This window comes from Halichoerus grypus, chromosome 6 (assembly GCF_964656455.1).
Source record: "Halichoerus grypus chromosome 6, mHalGry1.hap1.1, whole genome shotgun sequence".
Lineage (NCBI taxonomy): Eukaryota > Metazoa > Chordata > Mammalia > Carnivora > Phocidae > Halichoerus > Halichoerus grypus.
In genome coordinates, this window is record NC_135717.1 from 150,540,138 (window position 1) to 150,562,624 (window position 22,487).

The 22,487-nt window shown below is 36.0% G+C and overlaps 1 protein-coding gene across 2 annotated transcripts in view; it reads right to left on the reverse strand.

The window, feature by feature from the left end:
- DCN (decorin) overlaps positions 1 to 21,585 on the reverse strand; it is a 41,407-nt gene extending 19,822 nt beyond the window's left edge. The window contains exons 1-3 of one of the 2 annotated variants that reach the window (XM_036114485.2): positions 21,406 to 21,585; positions 17,035 to 17,281; positions 3,378 to 3,490 (exon numbers count right to left, since the gene is read on the reverse strand). In XM_036114485.2, the coding sequence (XP_035970378.1) occupies positions 3,378 to 3,490; positions 17,035 to 17,248 (327 nt within the window). In that variant the 5' untranslated portion in view covers positions 17,249 to 17,281; positions 21,406 to 21,585. Of the gene's footprint in view, positions 1 to 3,377; positions 3,491 to 17,034; positions 17,282 to 18,068; positions 18,227 to 21,405 lie in introns of those variants that run through there. The other variant, XM_036114486.2, reaches the window with a different exon arrangement.
- Positions 21,586 to 22,487: the final 902 nt, after the last annotated feature.

Consider the following 22,487-nt stretch of genomic DNA (forward strand, 5'->3'; position numbering starts at 1 on the left):
TCTCTTCAATGTATACTTTGAAGTAGAAAGAAAGAGATTGCCAAGTTGGGAGTTGCCTAAAACATACTGAGAAGGAAACATGGAAAAGAAAGAACATATTATTACAAATGCCAGATTTAATGAGAGTGTCACAGAAACCAGACATCTCTTATTTAAGGCTATGAAGAGTTTAAATAAATTAGTCAGATTATATTTAAACATACAGAAAGTTAGGATTAGAGTAAGAGAATTTTCCTTCCTTAAAAAAATAGTTTTACAAAATAAGTCAATCAGAGAAAGACAAGTATCATATGATCTCACTGATATGAGGAATTTAAAACAAGACAGAGGAGCATAGGGGAAGGGAGGAAAAAATGAAACAAGATGAAACCAGAGAGGGAGACAAGCCATAAGAGACTTAATCTCAGGAAACAAACTGAGGGTTGCTGGAGTGGAGGGGGGTGGGAGGGATGAGGTGGCTGGGTGATAGACACTGGGGAGGGTATGTGCTATGGTGAGCGCTGTGAATTGTGTAAGACTGATGAATCACAGACCTGTACCCCTGAAACAAATAATATGTTATATGTTAAAAAAAAAAAAAAGAAGAAGAAAATAGTAGGAAGGGAAAAATAAAGGGGGGGAAATCGAGGGGTGGACGAACCATGAGAGACTATGGGCTCTGAGAAACAAACTGAGGGTTCTAGAGGGGAGGGGTGTGGGGGGATGGGTTAGCCTGGTGATGGGTATTAAAGAGGCACATATTGAATGGATCACTGGGTGTTATACGCGAACAATGAATCATGGAACACTACATCAAAAACTAATGATGTAATGTATGGTGACTAACATAATAAAATAAAATTAAAAAACAGAAGAAAAAAATAGCTTTAGGGTAAACTTATAAAAATAAAATGAAGTTTTAAATTTTAGTTCATTGAAAATAATAATAATCTTTTCTTAATTAATCTTTTAACGTATCCAATCATAGTTTAAATAGTCATTGGCAAGCCTTGTTGGTATCAACATTGGCTTACTCCCAGTGAAAACACTCTGAAGGCAGAGAAAACGTGAGTTGGGGCTCAGGCCTGGCATCCTATCAGTGGAGATGGATCCCATTGGTTCAAGATTTGAGATCTCTAGCTCAAGCCTTATCCTCACTTTTTCTAGCCCGTGTCTTTCACTCTAGCCAATTCCTATATCTGCTTATTTTCTTCTGCCTGTCCTTTCCCTTTGTAGAGAAAACACTCTTTTCTTCTCTTCCTGTCAAAATTCTGCTAATCCTCTAAGACCCTTTGTCCCATATTCTCTCAAATACTAACTGGTAACCTGATGTAGGATATGTCGGACTTGTCTCTTTCTTGGTGCCCATAGCATTCACTACTTACATCACACTGGGCTTCTATTGTTGGACACTTCAATAAATTTTATTTGCTGCTTTTGTTTATATTAATTGTTCCATAGAGAATCTTAAAATCTTAAGGAAAAATCTTTGCAACCTTCTAAAATATGGTATGTTTTCTCCTAATGGGTGTTTATTGCTTTTCTCATCCTAGCTGTCAGAAAGTTGATAACTAAATCTTGTCCTGATTATATTAACTCTGTAACATATGATCACCAGTTTTACATTACATTATTTCCCTTGAATCTATATTTCTTATTCTAATACATAGCAGCCAGATGAATTATTTTTATATTTATATGTATTGCCAATTCTTACTATATATCCCTTCAATTATTTTCTGTAATGGCTGCAAGAACTAAATGGATGTGAAATTAATATGCTCCCAACCTTAAAAATGTATTTCTGTGACATTCATGATAAGAAGCTGTAAATTTATCTCTACATATAAGTCACTCACAACTAAGCAATTCTCTCCATCGTTTTCTGAAAATTCTAATGCTATACATTGTTATTTTTAATGTTGAGCAAAACTCTGCTTCCCTCAAATTTCCACTCAATTGTCAAGAGGACAATTCTGTCATCTTGTAGTTGAAGTAAGTAAATTCAATTTCTCTTTTCCAGCGTGGCCCTTCAAATACATCAGTCATGACCTTTTTCACTCAATTTGGGCATCCACATCTCTGTCAATTGTGCCTATAAGACATGATTTCCAAATTCTTTATCCTCATGATGATCATTCTGAGGATACTCAAAGATTAATGCCCTTCTTAAAATGTCTTGCCCAGGACCAGACTTAATACTTCAGGAGTGGTCTACCAGAGTAGAATACAGAGACAGTGAGACTTCTGGTATTTATTTTTGACATTGAAGGCCGGCTTATTTATACTAAATGTGCAATGATATTCTGAGGGGAAACTACATTCTATTTATCTCACAAGTAGAGAGCTGGACTAGAGAATACAGTTTATAGGGACTCTGATGCCCTACCTGAAAAGACAATGCATTTACTCTTACAGAAGGCTGCCTTAGCAAAGCCAAACCCTATTTGATGGGGTTGGTCATCCTCCATTTATAACACACCCTCTCCCAACTATAGTTCTACTCATTCTTTGTTCTATGTGATCTTCTTCTATGTCCTGGGAAGATAAACTCTGGGGACTGCTTCACCCAGATGACCTTGATCCCCGGCCCCCAGTTAGGTTCAGTCAGAGGAGACGCTGACAGGAAATAAGGAGGTAGGACTATAGCTCCCTGCCTCTTTCAAGGTGGGCTTGGGTGTTTCATAATGCTTTGTTGGTTCCTATATCCCTCTGTAAATCATCCCTTCAGTAAAGCCTTCTCTGTGAACGCTTTTGAGAGTGTCACCAATTTTCTGCTGGAATCCTGTCTGCTAGACTGGATGTGTGACATCATCATAGAGGTAAGTAAAAATCACAATCAAAGCACAGATACAGATAAGAATGCAGCATGCATTGTCCTAAATACAAAGCAAGATATAGATATATAGATATGAAGATAGAATTATATTTACTAAGTATAATATGGATGGTTATCCCTTTTTCTCTTGATGCCAATCTTTGAGCCTTTATAACACTGGCACCTCTTAGAAAACTAATGAAAGAAGACAAAAGAAATAAAATAATACTAAGATCAGTAACCCATTTTGTATTTTGTTCCAATATTGAAGTACACTCTAACTAGGAAGGTAAAGACTTTTATTCATGAAACGTAAGAGGAGATTAAGATATAAAGTACTTTTTAGGATGCAAAGACCAAAGATATATGGGGTATATGTAAGAAAATTGGCTGATTTTTTAGGGATTAATGAGTATGATGTTTTGCTCCCCTCTTACCTCCTAAATAAAGAATTTAATAAATGCTTCTGTGCTTATTTATTACCATATAGTACTCTTGGCCTTACCTAAGTTTTGTTTTGAAAAATCCTGTGAGTCAGATCTTGTTACAACTCAAAAACAAACAAACAAAGAACTCTTACATGAAGGTTCTTCAGGTTCTTGAAGTCCCCATCTTTGATTTCGGTTATTTTGTTGTTTTGCAAGTCCAGCAGTGTAGTGTCAGGGGGAAGATCTTTTGGCACTTGTTCCAGACCTTGCGTGAGAGTAAAAGCAATGTGCAGTCAGTAAAAGGGGCACAGGACCACAGGATCACAAAGGATGTGTTCACAAAAAATCAATGTGGCAATGAAAGTTTTACCACTACCATATTTTTTCTTCTTCTAGGAATTATAACAGTTGTAGTTTAAAATATCTGCTTTATCCTTTCCAAAGAAGTCAAATGTTATATATATTTTTTAAATTATACACTGACCACATTATTTTCCCCATGTAATTACTTCTCTGTGTAAAACTAAAATTTATATTTTGTAAGGGAGTGGCTCAAGTTTCTCAGGGCACATTAGGATTTTACCTCATTGTTCTTGTTTTAGAAAATAATTCCTTTGATAAGGGTTCAGTGCAAGTGATTTCTAAATCTATACCTTTCTACATAAATATACCATTTAGTAGAGAACAGCTTTAGCCAAATCATCAAAGGCCAGTTTGACCTAACCCAACATTGCCACAGATTACATTTAAAATGACTCTCTCTCTTCCATTGGCTTTGTTTCATATTGATGTAGGATGTTAAGTAGAAATTTTCTATTCTATTGACTCAAATTCATGTGATCTTTTCTATATTTGAGATTGCATAACATAAATCAGAAAGGTTTTTCAACCTCTCCATCGTACCTGAAACTTGAATTCTTTCATTTTCATTCAACAAAGCCTTATGGAATACCTCCTAGACACCAACAATTTATCAGGCCCTGGGAATAGAGCAGGACAAAAACAGAAATTGCCCGCATCCCCGTAGAAAATATAATTCAATCTATAGTTTTCAATTAAAAAGAAAATTGCAACAGGTAATATAAGTGTTATGTTGGGAAGATGTCTTTCCAATTTTGAACCTTATGCATATATGCATATATGCATATACTGTTAAATTATCATGGTAGTTATCGTGCTATCTTCCTGTCTTCCATGAAAATTACAGAAAGCGTATCTGAGATCACCTACCTTCTAAGTTCTCCGCAAATACTTTTTTACTCACATGGCTCTGTTGATAGTGGGGAAAAAAAAATATCTAGTACCCAATTCAGAGATCAACTATTATTATAAATTTAAATATCGAAATACATGTGATTCTAAACATACATAAGTATATTCCAAGAACTTACTACAGAAACAGTTCACAGAGAAATGACAAGACTGAAGTGTTTTTAGTGATAAACAGCTATCTTGTAGGAGGATATTTAACTGCATTATGTAGTCACAATCACTGCCATTTTCAGAAATGTCAGTTTGATAATTTCATGCAATTAGGAGTGGCAGACTTCTGCCAAATCTTTGATAATTAGTGTTCTCCAACCAAGAAAAGACACATTTCCTTTCATTTGGAAAAAAAGTTAACTGCCTACATTTCATTATTACTCCGTGGGCTTTTTGTCAAAGTTTTAATTTCCACTTATGCTAACATTTTTACATTACTGAACTTAAATCCTAGCGACTCTCTTAACATTTGTTCAAAGCCAAAGTGCAGATAAATTTCAGATGTGGAGAGGAAAAAATGATATATCTACTTGGCTAACAATTTTGATTATGCTGTCTTCCTAGAATTTTAGGAACTTCTTGGGGTGAATTGTATACATTATTTTTTCTGAAGATTTGGCATAAAAATATCTTTAAGCTTGTGATCTTGCATTTTAGTGCTTAGAAAGTCATTTTAATGATTAAAATCATAACCCTACCATCTTCTCTGCATTACTAGTAAATTTATATCCATTTCAGGGAGTTTACATATTAGAATTTTTATTAAAACTTTATTCTGACATCAGATGCAATAACATACTGTTACATTTAAGGTCTAGCCAGGGCATTGGGGTGTCAACTAGCTTTCTCAACAACTATAGACAGAGTATAACAGGGACATTATCCTAGTTATGAGTTCTTAGAATGTCACAAAGGGAAGGACTATTAAGTAACAGCTAGTCTATGACTCCCAAATGCTGATCAGATAGACTCTATGATGAGGTTCTTATCAGTCTATACCAAAATTAGAAAAAAAATGAGTGCAATCAAATTAGTTTTAATATAAATTACACATACATACATATTCACATACATGAATACACACATTTCTGAAACTAGCTTCTGCTTCTGTTCTAAATATACCTTCTTAAAAACAATTATAATAAGCAGATGGCAGGTTGTTGTCATTTTGTTGAATTTGGTTTGGACGTTATAAGACATTGACTTGTTCAATATTCAATTTCACTTGTCCCAGAAATTAAAGAATTTCTAAACTAGTCCAATACTCCCTTTTATAGGTAAAGAAACAGAAATCAAATGAAATTATATGACTTATCTAAGGTGTCTCATGTTTAAACTAAACCAAGAACAAGATGGTATGAGACCTCACTCTAGAACTATCCAACATGCCATATATACATGTAAACACTGTGTGTATTTTTTTAAAGATGCTGATCTATACTGTTCCTTGAACATACCGTGCTTATTCTTAACTATTTGTTTTTGTTCTTATAATTTCTGTTTTATGGAATATTCCATCCACTCATGTCCTTCTAGCTTCATTCTAACAACCCCTAAAAGTGTTCTAACAACCCCTTTACCCCTCTCCTCTAAAATATTCGTCCTAACCACACCAGATAACAGTGACCCCCCCCCAAACTCCTGTTTGTATATAAACTCATGAGGTATTGTCCTTCACTTTAGTTTTCTTTCTTTTCTGTAAGTTCTGGAAAAGCAGGGACAAATGACTGTATTTCATGAGAGCTGTGATCTTACCACTTTACACATAAAGGTAGCTTTTTGATTGATTCGTTTTATAAACATAGTCTGTCCTGCTGTCCCATGGTGAAAAGTTCTTGGTCATGGCTTCAAGATCCTTTCTGCTATGTTTTGTTACAATCATCTCTTCACATCCTGCTTTCATAATGGTTCTTACTTTACCTCGGAAGTGCTAGAATACAAGTGGCTATAATAATCACAATTTTCTCTCTGATTCTTGGTTGGCCAGAAACATTTTAGGAATGAATGCTACCATCAAATATGCCCATTATCTGCATCTGAAAATTTCTCTCAATTTCTTCTGTGTCTTTGACATATTTGTGAAGAACTTTTGGCTACATGTGTCTGAAGGATACTATCCTTCCTGTCCCACATGGTAACTGATCCAATGGTACAGTTTCTCAGTATGACATATATTTTCAATTATAAACCCTTGCATGAAGAAACAAACCTTCATTTATGGATAAGTACTGTCAAAAACAATCAAGCAAATAATGAATATTGAATCTGATTAAGCCTCTAGATGTAACTCCCAATTTAGAAGAAATAGTCCAAGGTACATGCTTAAGTCTGCTAAAGAAATGGGTTCAACAATGCTAATTTAAAAATGGGCAGAATATATTAAACAGACATTTCTCCAAAGAAGACATCCAGATTGCCAACAGATATATGAAAAGATTCTCAACATCACTCATCATCAGGTAAATGCAAATCAAAACCATGAGATATCACCTTACCACCGTCAAAATCAACAACACAAGAAACAACAGGCATTGGTGAGAATGTGGAGAATAAAGAACCTTCTTGCCCTGTTGGTGGGAATACAAACTGGCGCAGCCAATGTGGAAGACAGGCTGGAGATTCCTCAAAAAATTAAAAATGGAACTACCTTATGATCCAACAATCACACTACTGGTTATTTACCCAAAGAATACAAGAACACAAATTCAAAGGGATACACCCACCCCCATGTTTATAGCAGCAATATTTACAATAGCCAAGCTATGGAAGCAGCCCAAGTGTCCACCGATTAGTGAATGGATAAAGAAGATGTGATATCTATATCTATATAGATATAGATATAATGAAATATTATAGCCATAAAAAGAATGAAATCTTGCCATTTGAAATGAAATGGATGGAGCTAGAGAGTGTAATGCTACGTGAAATAAGTCAGTCAGAGAAAGACAAATACATGATTTCACTCTTATGTGGAATTTAAGAAACAAACAAGTAAAAGGGAAAAAAAAAGGAGAGAGAGACAAATAAAGAAACAAACTCTTTTTTTAAGAAATTAACTAATTAATTAATTAAGGATCAAGAAGAGGAACCAGTCCTGCTGTTCCCCCAAAATTAATTAATTAATTAATTTTTAAAAAGATTTTATTTATTTGAGAGAGAGGGTGAGAGAGAGAGTGCACAAGAGGGGTAGGGTCAGAGGGAGAAACAGACTCCCCACTGAGCAGGGAACCTGATGCGGACTCGATCCTGCGACTCCAGGATCACAACCTGAGCCAAAGGCAGTGGCTTAACCAACTGAGCCACCCAGGCACCCCCCAAAAAACAAGCTCTTAATTACAGAAAATAAACTGATGGTTACCAGAAGGGAAGAGGTTGGGGGAATGGGTGAAACAGGAGATGGGGATTAAGGAGTGCACTTGTTTTGATGAGCACAGGGTGATGTATGGAAATGTTGAATTACTATATTGTTCATCTGAAACTAATATAACTTTGTATAGTAACAAACTAGAGTTAAAATAAAAACTTAAAAAAAAGAAATCGATTCAACAGAATCCCAATTTCTTCAACAGATAAACTGTAAGGAAAAGTAAAAAAATATTAGTTTTCCAAATGTATAGTTTAAAAGAGACTTAAAAGCTATTTAAATGATTGCAATATATGTACTTCATTTGGATCCTAATTCACACAAACTGTAAAACAAAGCGTTTCTAATACTTGTGAGATGATTGAAAATGTGCACACTGAATGAATATTTGATGATATTAAGAAATAATATTAAATTTTAGATGTGATCTGATTATGATTGTATTAATTAAGTGCTTTAATCTTTCAGAGAAACATACTGATATATTTTTGGATAAAATGACATGACATCTGGAATTTGCTTTGAAATTAAATGGAAGGGGGAAGATGGGTAGAGATACATAGAAAAATACTGGCATTAGTTGACCCTTGTTGAAGCTCGGGGATGTGTGCACCAGAGTCTGTTACTTTGCAGATTTTGTATATTTAAAAATGTTTCTATAATTTTCTAAATAAGATTTGTATTTGAATTTTCATCCTGGTTCCTCTTCTTGATCCTTAACATCCCCAGGCAAGTTGCTTCAGCTGTCTAGGCCTCGGGTTTCTTGCATCTTTCACAGAATTTTTGTGAGAATTCAGTAAGTTGTTCTACAAAATAATCTACCACAGTGCAAAGCGGGCCCTCAATTACTGGTACCTGGAAATATCATCAATAAGGAGATGAAAGAGTGCAGCTTCAATTATCTTGCTGATTATTTAGTCTGTAAATCTGTGACAAAGTGGTTGTTTTGTTTTGTTTTTTTTCCTGTATAACATAATTATAATGCGTATTATCCCGAATCTGCTCTGCCCATGGATCACACACAGATCTTTCATTTAAAGCTCTTATTCCTGGGTTGGCTCTTCCTACCAGACCCTTTGTGGTCTTGTTGCATTCATCATTGCTCCCATGAAGTTCAGGGTCTCTAAAGAGCTTGTCTACCAAGCTCTGCCTTTGGCTGGTCACCCCTCGGTTTAGCAAGCACATGTTCCCCAACAAATAACTAAGCTTCCCAAAAGCTGTCCTGGCCCATTTAACTCTAGTTTAGTAGTGGCAAATGCTACGCTCTTTTGGCAAATTTGTAAAATATCAGTCTTTGTTTATGTTGGGCTATTTGTTTTGGTCAGCATTATGATCTTTAGAGTCAGAGTGGCTTTGGGTTAAAATCAACTCCGACACTAACTAGAGATAACTAGGAACCTTTACCTTAGCATTCCCTTGCCTCTATCTCTTCATCTGAAAATGCTGAGCATGAAGTAGACTGGGGTAGAAATACTAGAGCTAAAGATTCTTTTGCGGTGATTAAAAACTTTATTTCAGTTAAAAAATGTTTATTTGAACTGAAACTAATCCTCAAAGAGTATGAAAGCAAACAGTTATTCAACCTTAAGTATATTTTTATCTTAAGCTTTTAAATTAAAAAAAAGTAAATTCTGTCTATAAATATGATCTTATTAACCATATATGATTTTAACTAAGTCATTCTTATTGAAACTGATGAATTTTATAGTCATTCCCAAACTATATGGAAAGTAAGATGTTGAGTGTTTTAAATGAAATATTAGCCAGGTAAAATTCGCTTCAAAAAAGATATTCTACAATAGAAAGAAAGCCATGAGGATATGAGTCAATGCCTTTCGTAACGATCTTAAGTAGAAAGTTTAAGTAACTATGAAATAAACTTGGAAATTAATGTGCATATAACTGATTTGACCTCTTAAGTAGTTTGCAACTGTTAGATGATGACCTTCACGGGGATGTGTAATATCTGTGGACCTTCTATATATAATACATAATGTATGCCTGTGTTTCTCATTAGAAATGTACATAAATCTAAGTGAGTATGTAGATAATTGCATCTTCCAAAGATGGCATTAATTGTATCGCCCATCCTATATGCTTTTATTAAATACAAACTGGTCCCAACCCCATCAAAAGATGAAGTGAATCAAATTCCCCTCCTGTGGAATCTGGGATGGACTTATAGTGTCTTGATGACTTAATGGAATGGGCCAGAAGAAACACACAGCATGACTTTGGAGGCCAGGTCAAAAAGGTTGTATAGCTGCTACGCAGGTCTTCTGGGACACTTGCTCTGGGGGCAGCCAGGGGCTATGGGCTATGTAAAAAAGCCTGTCTAAGCTGAGACCACCCTGCTACAGCGGCCACATGGAACACTCCAGATGAGAGAACAGCTGAGCTCACAGGCGATAGCAGCACCGAGTGCAGTTATGAGAGTGAGCTGTCTTGGGTGTGGAGCCTAAGCTAGACTCCCCATGGCCATGGCCCCGGCCAACACCTGACTGAGACGCCTGAGAGACCCCGAGCGAGAACAGCCTTTCTGAGATCTGCTCAAATCTCCTGTACTTAAATAATGAGCAAAATAAAATTATCTTTTTAGATCGCCGAGTTTTGAGATAATATTTATTCAGCAACAGTAACAGGAACAGAGGGGTTTTCTAAATTTAATTATTTTTCAATGATCATCCTTTAATATAATTCTAATTTTTCCATTAAAATGCAATTATTTCCAAGGCTAGTCTGAATTATTTATTTGTTCTCCAAAATTCTGTAAATGGAACTTTATCTTCTTTAAAATAGGGTTATTTATTAAAGTAAATAAAATTCTACTTGTTACCAGGAAATCATTTCTGAAATAAAGGCTAATGAGAATTGTACTTTTTTTTCAAGTTGTCCCCGTGATGAATAGCATGGTTCTGCTAGCAAATGTCAGCAATCTGGTAAACATCATGTTGGACAAAGGCCAGGATGTCCTAAGACATCATGCTTTCTTTCCCCCCTGCTCTGTGGCAAGGGTCCAAACTCCAAGATTTATTCTTGTTGGTTTCCAACAGTATTTTTTATAATTCTGTCTTCAATTTAATAATTAGGACAATGGTGATACACTTCAGTTTTTGGCACGTGACATGACATGTTGGAGTCCCAGCTCCATCAAAAATCTTTCTGTTCAAGGCAGGCATGTTTCCCTATTTCCCTCTTAAAAATGGCAATTTGATTGTGGTGGCAGTTGGATCAGCTTTCAGACATAGGAGATTCCCCCTTTAATTCGATTCTCTTTTCAAATAAACTCAAGGAAGGTTTAACCTTCCTGGTTCTATGTCTAGTCACCCTCAAAACAAAACAAACAAACAAACAAACAAACAAAAGCAAAAACGCTGTGTACCACAGCTCCATGACTCCTAATTCCCAGTCAGCCATGTTCCTTCCTTTTTCCAGCTTGATAGAATCAGGAATATTGTAGAATTATGCACTCATCCAAGCACCAGGTCATGCATATGTTCACTTATTCATCAGGCATTTATTGATGTTGGAGTATCTACCAAGTATAAGGCATTTTATTGAGTAGAAGGTATACAAAAATAACTTATCACTATGCTTCCCTTCTGGTAGAGGAAGTAAATGTTTAAATAGGTAAATAAAATATACTTAATAACTATTATATAATATATATTTGATTAATATAGAATAATCAAGGCAAATGTAGATTACAGTGAAAGCACAGAAGCAGACAAGCTGCAGAAATTGCCTCAAAGCAATCTTCAAACTAAGTCAAGGGCTAACTGACCCCTGAGTGTCGTAGTGTAGTTGCTACAGGGCTTTCTCCTTTTATTAAGACTGGATTGAAAACTGGGTTGATTCTTCTTTATCCTTATTTTCAAGGAAATATATAATCTTCTTGCTATTCTTTGAAGGACAAAAGTTCAGATTACAGGGTCTCCTGCATTTCTTTTGCCCAGGGACTTGATATTCTCGAAACCTATTCCCATCCTGTCCTCTGGAGCCAGGATGATCTCGCAGAGGAGGACGCCTCACAGCTGCAGTCTGACCAAATGCCTTGATCCCACACAGCTGCCTCTCTCTCCCTCCCGGGACTGAGAAGGAAACCAGGGATATGGCAGTTCTCAGTCAGGTCAAGAAGACAGATGCTTCCTTTGGCTTTCTCTGACTCCTCTCTTCCTCCTCCCCATCTTTAACCCCTGGTGTCAGGAACTTTGGCCATCTGGGTCACATGAGAATCCCTCCTGCTGCATCTAAAGATCTGCCATACTCCACCTTATCCAATACGAATTTAGGCAACCCACTGGGCATGCTCTGTGCACAGCCTCCTTCCCATACCATGTCTTAGGCACACCCTTTTGATGCATCTGAAACTCCTAATGAGGGTCACCCCACATCCCTGCTGCTGCAGAGCCAGACATAAACTATAAAAGCAACTGAGCTTCCCACATTGTCTCTGCCCCTCTACAAAATAGCCCTCATTTATTCTTCTGAGTTGACTTCACAGAGGAAGTCTAATGGTTCATTTACCTCACATATAAAATTTGCTTCTGGAAAACCAGTTTCCCCAGACAAGAAATAAGCTATCTCATGTATGTCCCAAGTGGTGGCTACTGACAAAATTTTCACCAGTTGAAGCAAAATGATTAAAAAGAAGAAAACTAACTCTATGCAGTGTAAAGGGTTGTGGGTTTTTCTTTTTCTTTCTTTCTTTCTTTTTTTTTTTTGCTAAGACATTTTTAAAACTAAAATATCCTTTGCCATATGAAGTACATTTTAGGAACCAGTAGTTATTTGTACTGCTTTTACATGGCAAAATAAAATGTTACATCTTCCTACATCATCTCTAGAGAGCCAAATATGTGGGTTGTGAATCATTTATGATTATAAAATAGCCAAATGTTTCACTGTTCTCCACTTCACCAAACCAATTTTGTTCAAAGGAATGGTGTTTGGAGAAGACTGAATTGCTTGATAATTGTACCATTTTCTAATTCGTGTCTATTTATAGTTGGAGGTGATGTGGTCCTCTTTAGGAGGGAGGGGAGAGAAGGTGCTATTTTGTATGGAGCTCGACAGGCCATGTACTTCTCAGAGATTCTCAGTGTTGAAGAAAAATAAAAGAACATTATGAGGAATAGCCTCATGTTACTAGCCAACTTTGTCTGAAATGGTAAACTAAACAGAACAGTATGGTAGACACTTTTATCAATATTTTCTATTCTTACCTAATGAAATGTGATACATTCCCGTTTCTCCAATGAAAGTTTCAATGTTTCGGCATTTACGGGTAGTAAATGGTAAAGCAGGACTTGCATTCAGAGGTGTTGAACTGCAAAACCCAAGTTCTTGCAGCTATTAAATCATTTTAAAAGCTTTGTAAATTCTTTTGAAATTTGCTTATAGGAAATGCATCAAGGGGCTCCTGGGTGGTTCAGTGGGTTAAGCATCTGAGTCTTGATTTTAGCTCATCATGATCTCAAGGTTTTGAGACTGAGCCCTGCATTGGGCTCCACACCCAGCATGGAGGCTGCTTGAGGATTCTCTCTCTCCCTCTCCCTTTGCCCTTCCCCCTACTCCCTCTCTCTCTCTCTCAAATAAATCTTTAAACAATTAAAAAAAAAGAAATGTATCAATAACTATTACTTTAATTTGGAAGAATAGTCAAAAAACAGTGCTTATACATATTTCACCTCAGGGTTGATCTGCCTTTTAGCAACAAAATGGAAGTCAGTACCAAATAATGCTACCTGGTAACGCTTGAGCCAAAGATGAATGGCTACCTGGTAACACTTGAGCCAAAGAGTATACATATAAGTAAGGGAATTGTTTTCCTTCAAGATAATAAGTACATAAAACAGCATCCACTCACAGGATCAATATTAGGACATTTTAAAAAGATTTGACAAGAATGAGTTACATTGTAGGTTTATTATTTTAAGGTAACCCATAGATTTTTGAACTTGTTCATCTTACATTTTTTTTTTTTTATAAATGCTACATTTAAGAGTAAATTGCTTTATGTCTTAAAAGGATAAATTAAAAAAAAAGAAGATGGAGTCTCATTCAATTCTGGTTCAAATCACAAGCTAAATTACAACAAATTCAGCCAAACAACTTGGCCAATACCTGTGGAGTATTCATTACTTTCTTGGACAGGTGAAAAAATGTTTACTTTCTCAATCCCCCCTGCTAGAGAAAAACATACATAATGCTATTTTGATGAATTGGAATGAGGAACTAAAACATCCATGTATCTTCTTGAACACCTCAAATTTTCCTATGAACTAATTATTGAATTCCAATTTCAGTTTTTACATCTTAGCTTTGATGTAGAACTGTTTAAAAGAACTGTTTAAAAAATCGATGTTGTTTAACTTCATCAAAAATACTTCTTAGTGGCAAAAATAGTCAAACATTTTAGTAAGAAGTGTTTGCTTCTATTAAATATTGTTTAGATATAAAATGACAAAGGACTACTGTCCTTCAACACTAGCTCCCCTCTGCTCATTAAAAGCTCTGGCAAGAATAATCCTTAAGAAAATATTACCCTTTGATAACAATAAGCATCCACATTTCTCATCCCAAAGTGCATTACATTTTTTTCTCTATTATAATAATTCAAGCTTCATATTCAGATCACTAAATAACTTAAAAAAATAAAATAAACTGCATTGCCTTTATGATAAATAAGGTTGCCTATTTCTCCTTCCTTGTTTTTTTCTATATATCTTTCACCTTTTACTCCATATAATCATCACATAGAAAATATACATTGAGAGTCCACTATGAGCCAGGCACCACACACAAATATGAGGATCTCTAAGGCCAGCTGTGATTTTTCTGCAGATGAAGATGTCAAGGCTCCAAACAGGGCCAAGAGCATGAAGTGAGAAGTTAGATGGTAGTGGAGAGTGTGAATAGAGTGTTTTCTTTAAAGGCAAACAGATTGTTCTTCCTTTTTGAAACGTATTTTCTGTTTTAGAAATACCTGACCAAAACCTTTCACAATATATTTAAATATGAATTCAATAAAAACTAAAAGTAACTCAGATGAGACCATTGGTCATGGGAACTCAGTTCTCTTCATTCGGTAGGGTTCCCCCAAACAAATCAATATTATAATCTTCGCTACTTCCTTGGTATATAAGGTCAGTCAGTCTTTTAAAGGAATGATGTATACTCTGGGCTCTTAGGTAAAAGGTAACATATAGAAATCTTCCTCATCCAAAAGCAACACAAAATACACTGAAACAAAATAATAACGAGGACATCAACGAAACCGCATCATGAGAAACCCAAGTCAATGAACTTGACATTTCCAGAGACTGGATTTTTCTGTTTAGTTTTGAGCAATAGATTTAGGTCTTTTTTAAAAAGACAGCTGGAAAACTGTCTCAAATGCTTTCATCAGACTCAAGTTTTATAAACTTTTTATCATGTGAGCAAACTACATTTATGGAAAATAAAGCCTGTGAAGCTACTGGACAAGTCCTTCCTCCTTAAAAATACCAACTTTTCATTGTTGGCAACATATGTGGTGGGTATTAATCATGAACCCTTTTAACCTTGTTTCCAGAGGCAAAGTGAGATGTAACTGGCTTCACATTTCTTAGGAACTCAGCCATTTTAATAAATTTTTTAAAAGTTTACCCCTGGTATATCTATCATATGGTGATTCCAATGTGCAGATATTTTCAACTGCATGACTGTCCTGCTTATACCAGCAGTGCAGGTAATCTCTAGATGCTTGTAACAGTTTCTGTAGAATTTGAGAGTGATCTAATCCCCCTTGTAGCAAATATACAATTCAAAAAAAATAATAATAATAATCACCACCGATATAATATCAGACCCACAAGAACAAGGACCATATTTGTCTTCCTCATTCCTTCCTTGCCAGGGCCTACAACAGATCTGACCTATTGTGGTATCTCTATATATTTGTTGAATGAATGAATGAATGAATGAATGAATCCAGTGGAATTATCCTGTAGCCTTTTTAAAGCCTTTCTACGCACTTTTTTTCTGGGTGTTAAATGGCTATGCAATATGTCAGCACTTTAAAAGCTATCCTGAATGTTTGATTTTGAGTTGTTACTATCCAACATGTTTTATGTTTTCCTGGGTTCCAGCATGTAGTTTAGTCCAACTGTAGAGATAGTGACACATTTTCCTGCAAAATGTTGCTAGAAAGCTTCTTCTGAATAGATACAGGGCTCCCAAAAGAAGTACCCTACTACACCATGGAGTTTCTTCCATTAGGAAATACACCATGGCAGAGTCATTCTATGAGGATTTTTTTCTTTTTTTTTTCCTTATAAGAAAGTGAGCCAAAAAGAGAGGAAGAGAGAGAGAGAGAGATGCAAATCAACTGTCATGTCAACTACATTCATTCCCCTTTGGCCCATCTTCTGGGGCCTCAGACTTTCTGGAGATTTATCTTTTGAGTGTATTGCTCTTGGAATTCCCAGGCCAAAGTTTTCTTGAAACATGATAAATCAAGCTGTATACCGTGTTAGGCCAAAGATATACGTCCCGTGATTATATCGAATATTTACACCATATCTTGTTGTAAAGATTGCTTTTGAAACTTTCTGAAGAATATAAACAGCTAGATTACAAAATGCCAAAGGCAAAGGCAAAACTAAGACCCAGAGATTAAGGGAGTATTTTGGTTCTTGAAAGATAATTTTTTGTTCTAAAACTTTACTTGTTTTTCTTCTCATAACTCTGCATACTTTACAATTTAGTAATGTTCAAACTCTGTTATCTGGGCTAAGCCAAGAGTAGAGACATCACCCAGGTTTTAACATCTAACATTTCTTGAAAGCAAATCACGGAATTAAAATAAACCATCCCTTCGGAATCGTGGAACAGAAGACATAATTTTGTTCAAAATTTTAATTTACAGAAGGGGGACCATGAAGTTCAGAAAGATTTTTTTAAAAGTGACTCGTCCAAGATTGCAAAGGTGATGGAGCCCCAATTTAAAAAAGAAAGAAAGAGGTCTCCTAACTTAAAAGCTCCTTCCTTCTATGCTATTCAGCTTCCTTTACTTCTCCATAGGTGGCACTGTCTCTCACATTTGGAACTGCAGAGATTAAAAAGGAAAACGCTAACCTCTGGGGGAAGCCATTCCCGTGAGTGAAGCAAGGTGGGTAAGACAGCCTGCACCTACTCACCCAGATCGGAACACTGGACAACTCGCAGGTGACACTGACAGCGGAAGGGACACATAGGTCCCAGCGGCTCCAGGTCAGAATCCACAGGAGCATGCTCTTCCGGGCCTATCCCAGAAGCCTCATCTTCCAGCATAAAGTCAAATAAGCCTCTCTGTTGGAACGGCCCAGCCCAGGAAACTTGTGCAAGCAGGAGGAAGATGACGGTTGCCTTCATGATTTATCTCATGTATTTTCACAGCCAAGGAACCTAGGAAACAAATGAAAAGTTTAGAAGAGTCGCACCACCTGGTTACTGCCTTACGTCTTATATAACACCCCACAGTAGAGTGAGTGTAAAGTATAAAAACAAACAAACAAACAACCATCTTTCATTTCTTGTGAGGAAGCAGAACACTGAAATGTATTTGAAAGGTGTGTAACAGACTACCTTGCACAGCTATTTACTTAGGAAAAGAAATTTGAATGTAATTTAAATCTTCTTGCTTGAATTTGGGGTCCAAATTGAGACGGCATATTATATATTCACATCATTTGCAAAATTGTTATGATGATAGACCATATTGGAATTCTCAGGGCTCATTCAACACAAGCCAGGCCACAGTCAAATAAAATTTTGTCAATGCACATGAGAGATCTTCAGTTCCTGCGTCAGAAATCTCTCTGGAAGCCAATCTCATCTCCCCATCCCACTGTGTTTATCTCGGTCCAGACCTTCCTCATCACTCCCTGAACTATCACAAGAGCTTCCAACTGGTCTCGGCCTTGAATATTTCCTTTACTCCAGGTCATCCCCCACTCTGCTGCTCAAGTCATGTTCTGAGAATTAGATTTCATTGTATCCCTATTCTACAGAAAACTCCTTGTTGACTTCTCAAGGCTTGCCAATAAGGTCCACATCTCCTTTGTGGCCTGTGAGACCATTCATAATTTGGTACCAACCGATGTTTCAAGCCCGCTTTCTCTCAATTTCCTCTCTCCTCCAGTCCCCACCTCAACCCTGACACTCAAAGCTAAGTGCCATTTAAGATACCTACCTTGTAAGATGGCAGTGAAGACTGAAAATGATAATGGACTTCCCTTGTGGATTCCCTGGCTCATCCAGGCAGGATGCTGCTTCCTCCCTCTTCTGTGCCCCACAGCACGTTGCTCTTACCTCTTTTAAAGAACTTATCACATTATACTGTAATTTGTTTTGCGTGCTTGGTCTGTCCCCCCAACTAGAAGATGTACTCCTTCAGGGCGTGTCTTATTATTCTTTGTTCTGTAACCAGGCCTTGCACAACATTTTGCACATAAATGACTCAATTGACCATCAATTTATTAATAATACAAGTTATTCGGTTTGTTCCAGGCAACCAGTCGGTCTTATTTTTTTAAAACCCAAACTTATCTTTTTTTTCAATATCAAATTTCTCTCCTGAGAAAGGTAACAAATGGAAAACCTCAATTTGGTGGAAGCACGATTTATTTTTTAGAATAAATCTATGGGCCAGTTTCTCAAACTGATCATTTTTTATTAAAGCAGTAAACATATATGGAAAATCCTACTGATTTCTATAGGACTTACACGTTATCTGGTTTTACCCAGAGGGCAATTTTGTAAACAAACAAAAGTACAGTTTTGACAAATCCATACAGTATTTATCCATTCATTCAATAAGCACTTTAGATACATACATCTGTCATTGAGTTGGGGTTCAGCTGGCTGAAGGGAACTACATAGATCTGAATAACAAAAAGTAGTTGATCATGTAGAGAACAAGCAGTCTATTTTTGACTTGATATGTTTTAAAACCCTATGGAGGGGTGTTTGGGTGGCTCAGTCGTTAAGCGTCTGCCTTTGGCTCAGGTCATGATCCCAGGGTTCTGGGATCGAGCCCCACATCGGGCTCCCTCTCCCACTCCCCCTGCTTGTGTTCCTGTTCTCGCTATCTCTCTCTCTGTGTCAAATAAACAAATAAAATCTTAAAAAAAAAAAAAACCCTATGGAAACTAAGGTTTCCCAAAACACATAGCAGATGTTATCTTTAAGTTCCCCACATCTACTTTGAAATGTACACGTATAAGAATCATATTGAAGCTGCCCATTCATAACCAGATGTAAAAAAAATGATTTTTAGTCATCAGTCAATTGTAACATATGCAACAACAACAAAACCAAAAAACAAACAAAGACAAAAAAAACAAACCACTTTGGATCCCCTAACCTTAATGTATCTATCTATGTAACTTCTGGAACTTCTTGGCTAAAGGCACTAGAGAGGGAAAAAAATGTTTTTGGATTTCTTACACTTGTGTTCTTAAGTTTATATTTATTACTGAGGTCTGTGTAAGGCAGCGTATACACAGTACGGGCATGTGGCTTCTCATTTAAAAAATACCACAAAGATTATTATTCACACTGCCCCTTTAAATTCAGTATCAGGTTTTCTCTGGGAGTGTGTTCCCACTCAGTTACTGCAGAGCCTTTTAATGGAGACCCTATTGTTTTGGCAGTGTTCCCTTGGACTGGATCTAAGGGAGTGGTTTCTGTCTGTTTCACATTAAAATGCAATGTTTACGGTTTACCACAGTTTGCTAGGCTTGCATACTTAATATCTTACAATTTTAGAAGAAAAATGAAGCAAAGTAATTGCAGATTTAATAAATAGCAATGAGAATTAACGCAGATGTTGCTTTTTGATCTTTTCTCCAGAACAGAAAATGCCTAGTTGTTTCACTAACCCCAGAAAAGGAAATGTTGAACACTAGCTCAGAGGAATATTATCATTTATATGTGTTTACTCTTGTTAAAATGGTGCAAATTCTCTGCACAATATTTTTCTTGGTTTAAAGCTGAACACAAGCAGGAAGTTTATAGCTTCCATTACTTATTTTATATCACTTTGATAGGTGTGTGTGTGTGTGTGTGTGTGTGTGTGTGTGTGTGTGCATTTTAACCCTGAATGTCCTGGAGAAGAATAATATGTCCAGAAACTTTATACAAATTCCCCCAAGAGATGATTTCTTTTAAATTAGTGTCATAATACTTGAAGACCCAGCATCTTAAAACAATTAGTGGGGGCTGTTGATATTAATAATTTCTTATCCTGTCCTTCCTTCCTTAGTATATAAGAAAAATAAACAAAAAAGAGCAGATGCCCTTGCAGAAACCAAGGAGATTATTACTGAGACAATAAACTGTCTAAATTTCATGGAAATTGTTTTAAGCATTCTCAAAAAGTATGACTCCTTCCTAGGTATAATGTCACTATTCCACTAAAGCTAGTTGCCACAGTTTATAAGTGTTTTATCAAAAATAATAATTTCTGGCTCTTTAAACTACTTCAGCCCATTAAACTAACTATATCATTCAGTTCAACATTTGTAGGATGTCATTCATGCCTTTGGTATAACTTTCAAGATCAAAATTTAACCCTCAAGAGATAAATAAAACTATAACTGCAGAGCAAAATAAAAATCCCCCAGCACTAGGTGAATGAAAAACCTCAATAGTAATGGAAATAATTCAAAAATAGACAACAAAAATGGCATTTATCCATAAATAAGGACTGCTATAGGAAGCATTTGGTTCTTTTTCCGGTCAAAATAGCAATAGGAAAAGAAAAAGCCACAGGAATTTATGTCACTGGGAGCCCATTTAACCAGTGGTCATTGTGTTACCCTGTTTTGAAATTAGCAAGAAAAATAACCTACACTCTCGTTTTCAAGTGATGTATCTTACCGTAAAATTTCATTTGCATTGAAAATACTGACTGGGTTTTTTCTTTCTCTGTAAGGAATTATGACGCTAACTGTGAGATTATCTTTAATAAGCAGCATTAAGTATTTTCAATGTTTATTTTTACCTCTCTGGTGATAATTTCTATTCTTTTCTAGGTTGTAGAAATATACATTCATTTGACTTCTGCAGCTAATCACCAGAGTTCACATCTCTGAGGTTTTAAAAGTTCTGAAAATATGCAAGAATTCAGGAGGGAACTAAATCCTTAAATATACATATATATATAGCCCAGCTACAAATAGTATGCTGATCTAGAATATAAATGCTTTCTAAAGAGGTAAAACATTTCATTAGTACAAATACAAAATATATCAATATAGATAGTCATGGTGTTAGGTTATAGTTTTTTTAATAAACATCTTTGCAAGAACAGAAAGAACTAAAACAATGCATTCAACCATTTTACCAAATATTTAACTTCTGTCTTCAAGTAATACTTGCTTAAAATACTGCATAAAGAGTATCAAAAGTTTAGAACGATTTTTTTTTTCTTTTCTTTCTCTCACCAAATAATTCCTTTTGCCCTCAGCTTGATCGAAGTTTTATTAGTCTGTAGCAGAGTTCAGGACAATTATTGAAAACCATACCTTTTAATCCGGGGATTTGCCACAGGAGCCCTCAAAGCTGAGATGTAATTACACTAAATATTCAGCCCAAGCAAAAAGAGTTTGCAGGTGTGGAAAGGAGGAGGGGGTAGGTGCTGCTCTGTGACTGTCACTAGGTTGAAAACCTCCTGCTTCTACTCCATAGCACAGTTAAAAAATAAGGTTTCCCTCAATGAACACAATCCGGCTGACACCCACATTAGATCATATGGTAATGATATGTCTCTTGTATTGCAGCCAGAAAGTTTATCGGCCTTTTTTCTCCCTATTTGCTTTATTCCTTTTGCATCTACTTAAGATTCTAAAGGGCTTATGTGGTATAGAGGGGCAACTTGATTTGAAATTTGTTTTATTGTGTCGATTCATTTCCCTAAAACATTGTAACTAAAGGGTTTGCTTCCCCACCCCCAGCCTCACTCCACTATCCACCCTTTCTAGGCTTGGTTATAAGTAACTTCCGAAATGACAGTTTTTCTTGCTTTCATGATGTGCAAATCTGGCAAATGGAACGAAATTAATCTTGCGGTTATTTTGAATGTGGTCTGCAGAAATACATGAGTAGATTTATATGAAAATACTCTTTCAGATTCTTACTTGCCCTGAGCTGTTTGTGCAAATTCAAGTACTCTGCTGTGGAGTTTTTCTAGTATTTTGAACGTATTTCTGAAGTGTCCTGGAAGAAAGTCATGGTTTTATATGAAAAGAATGTCACTGTTGCTATTATTATTATTATTATTATTATTATTATTTCATTACTCATTGTTTATAATCTTTCTTGTTGTTTACCAGCCATTGGGTTTCTTCTTATTTTTCTAAATAAAACACATAGATACTAGAAATTGGTCACATTTTAATTTAGCCTGCATATGAAAATTTTGATTTTCATGGTCTATTCTTTTATATAATCCAGAACTTTGAAAAGGCAACAGAGTCTATGGCTCCTTTCAAATTTCAGTAAATAGAAAAAAGAAAGTGTAAACACAAGGAAAAATATTTATTTAGCTACTGGAAAGCATTTTGTGTTTTTGTAATTCCCTTGCTGGATGCTGTTTAATTCTCTCCCT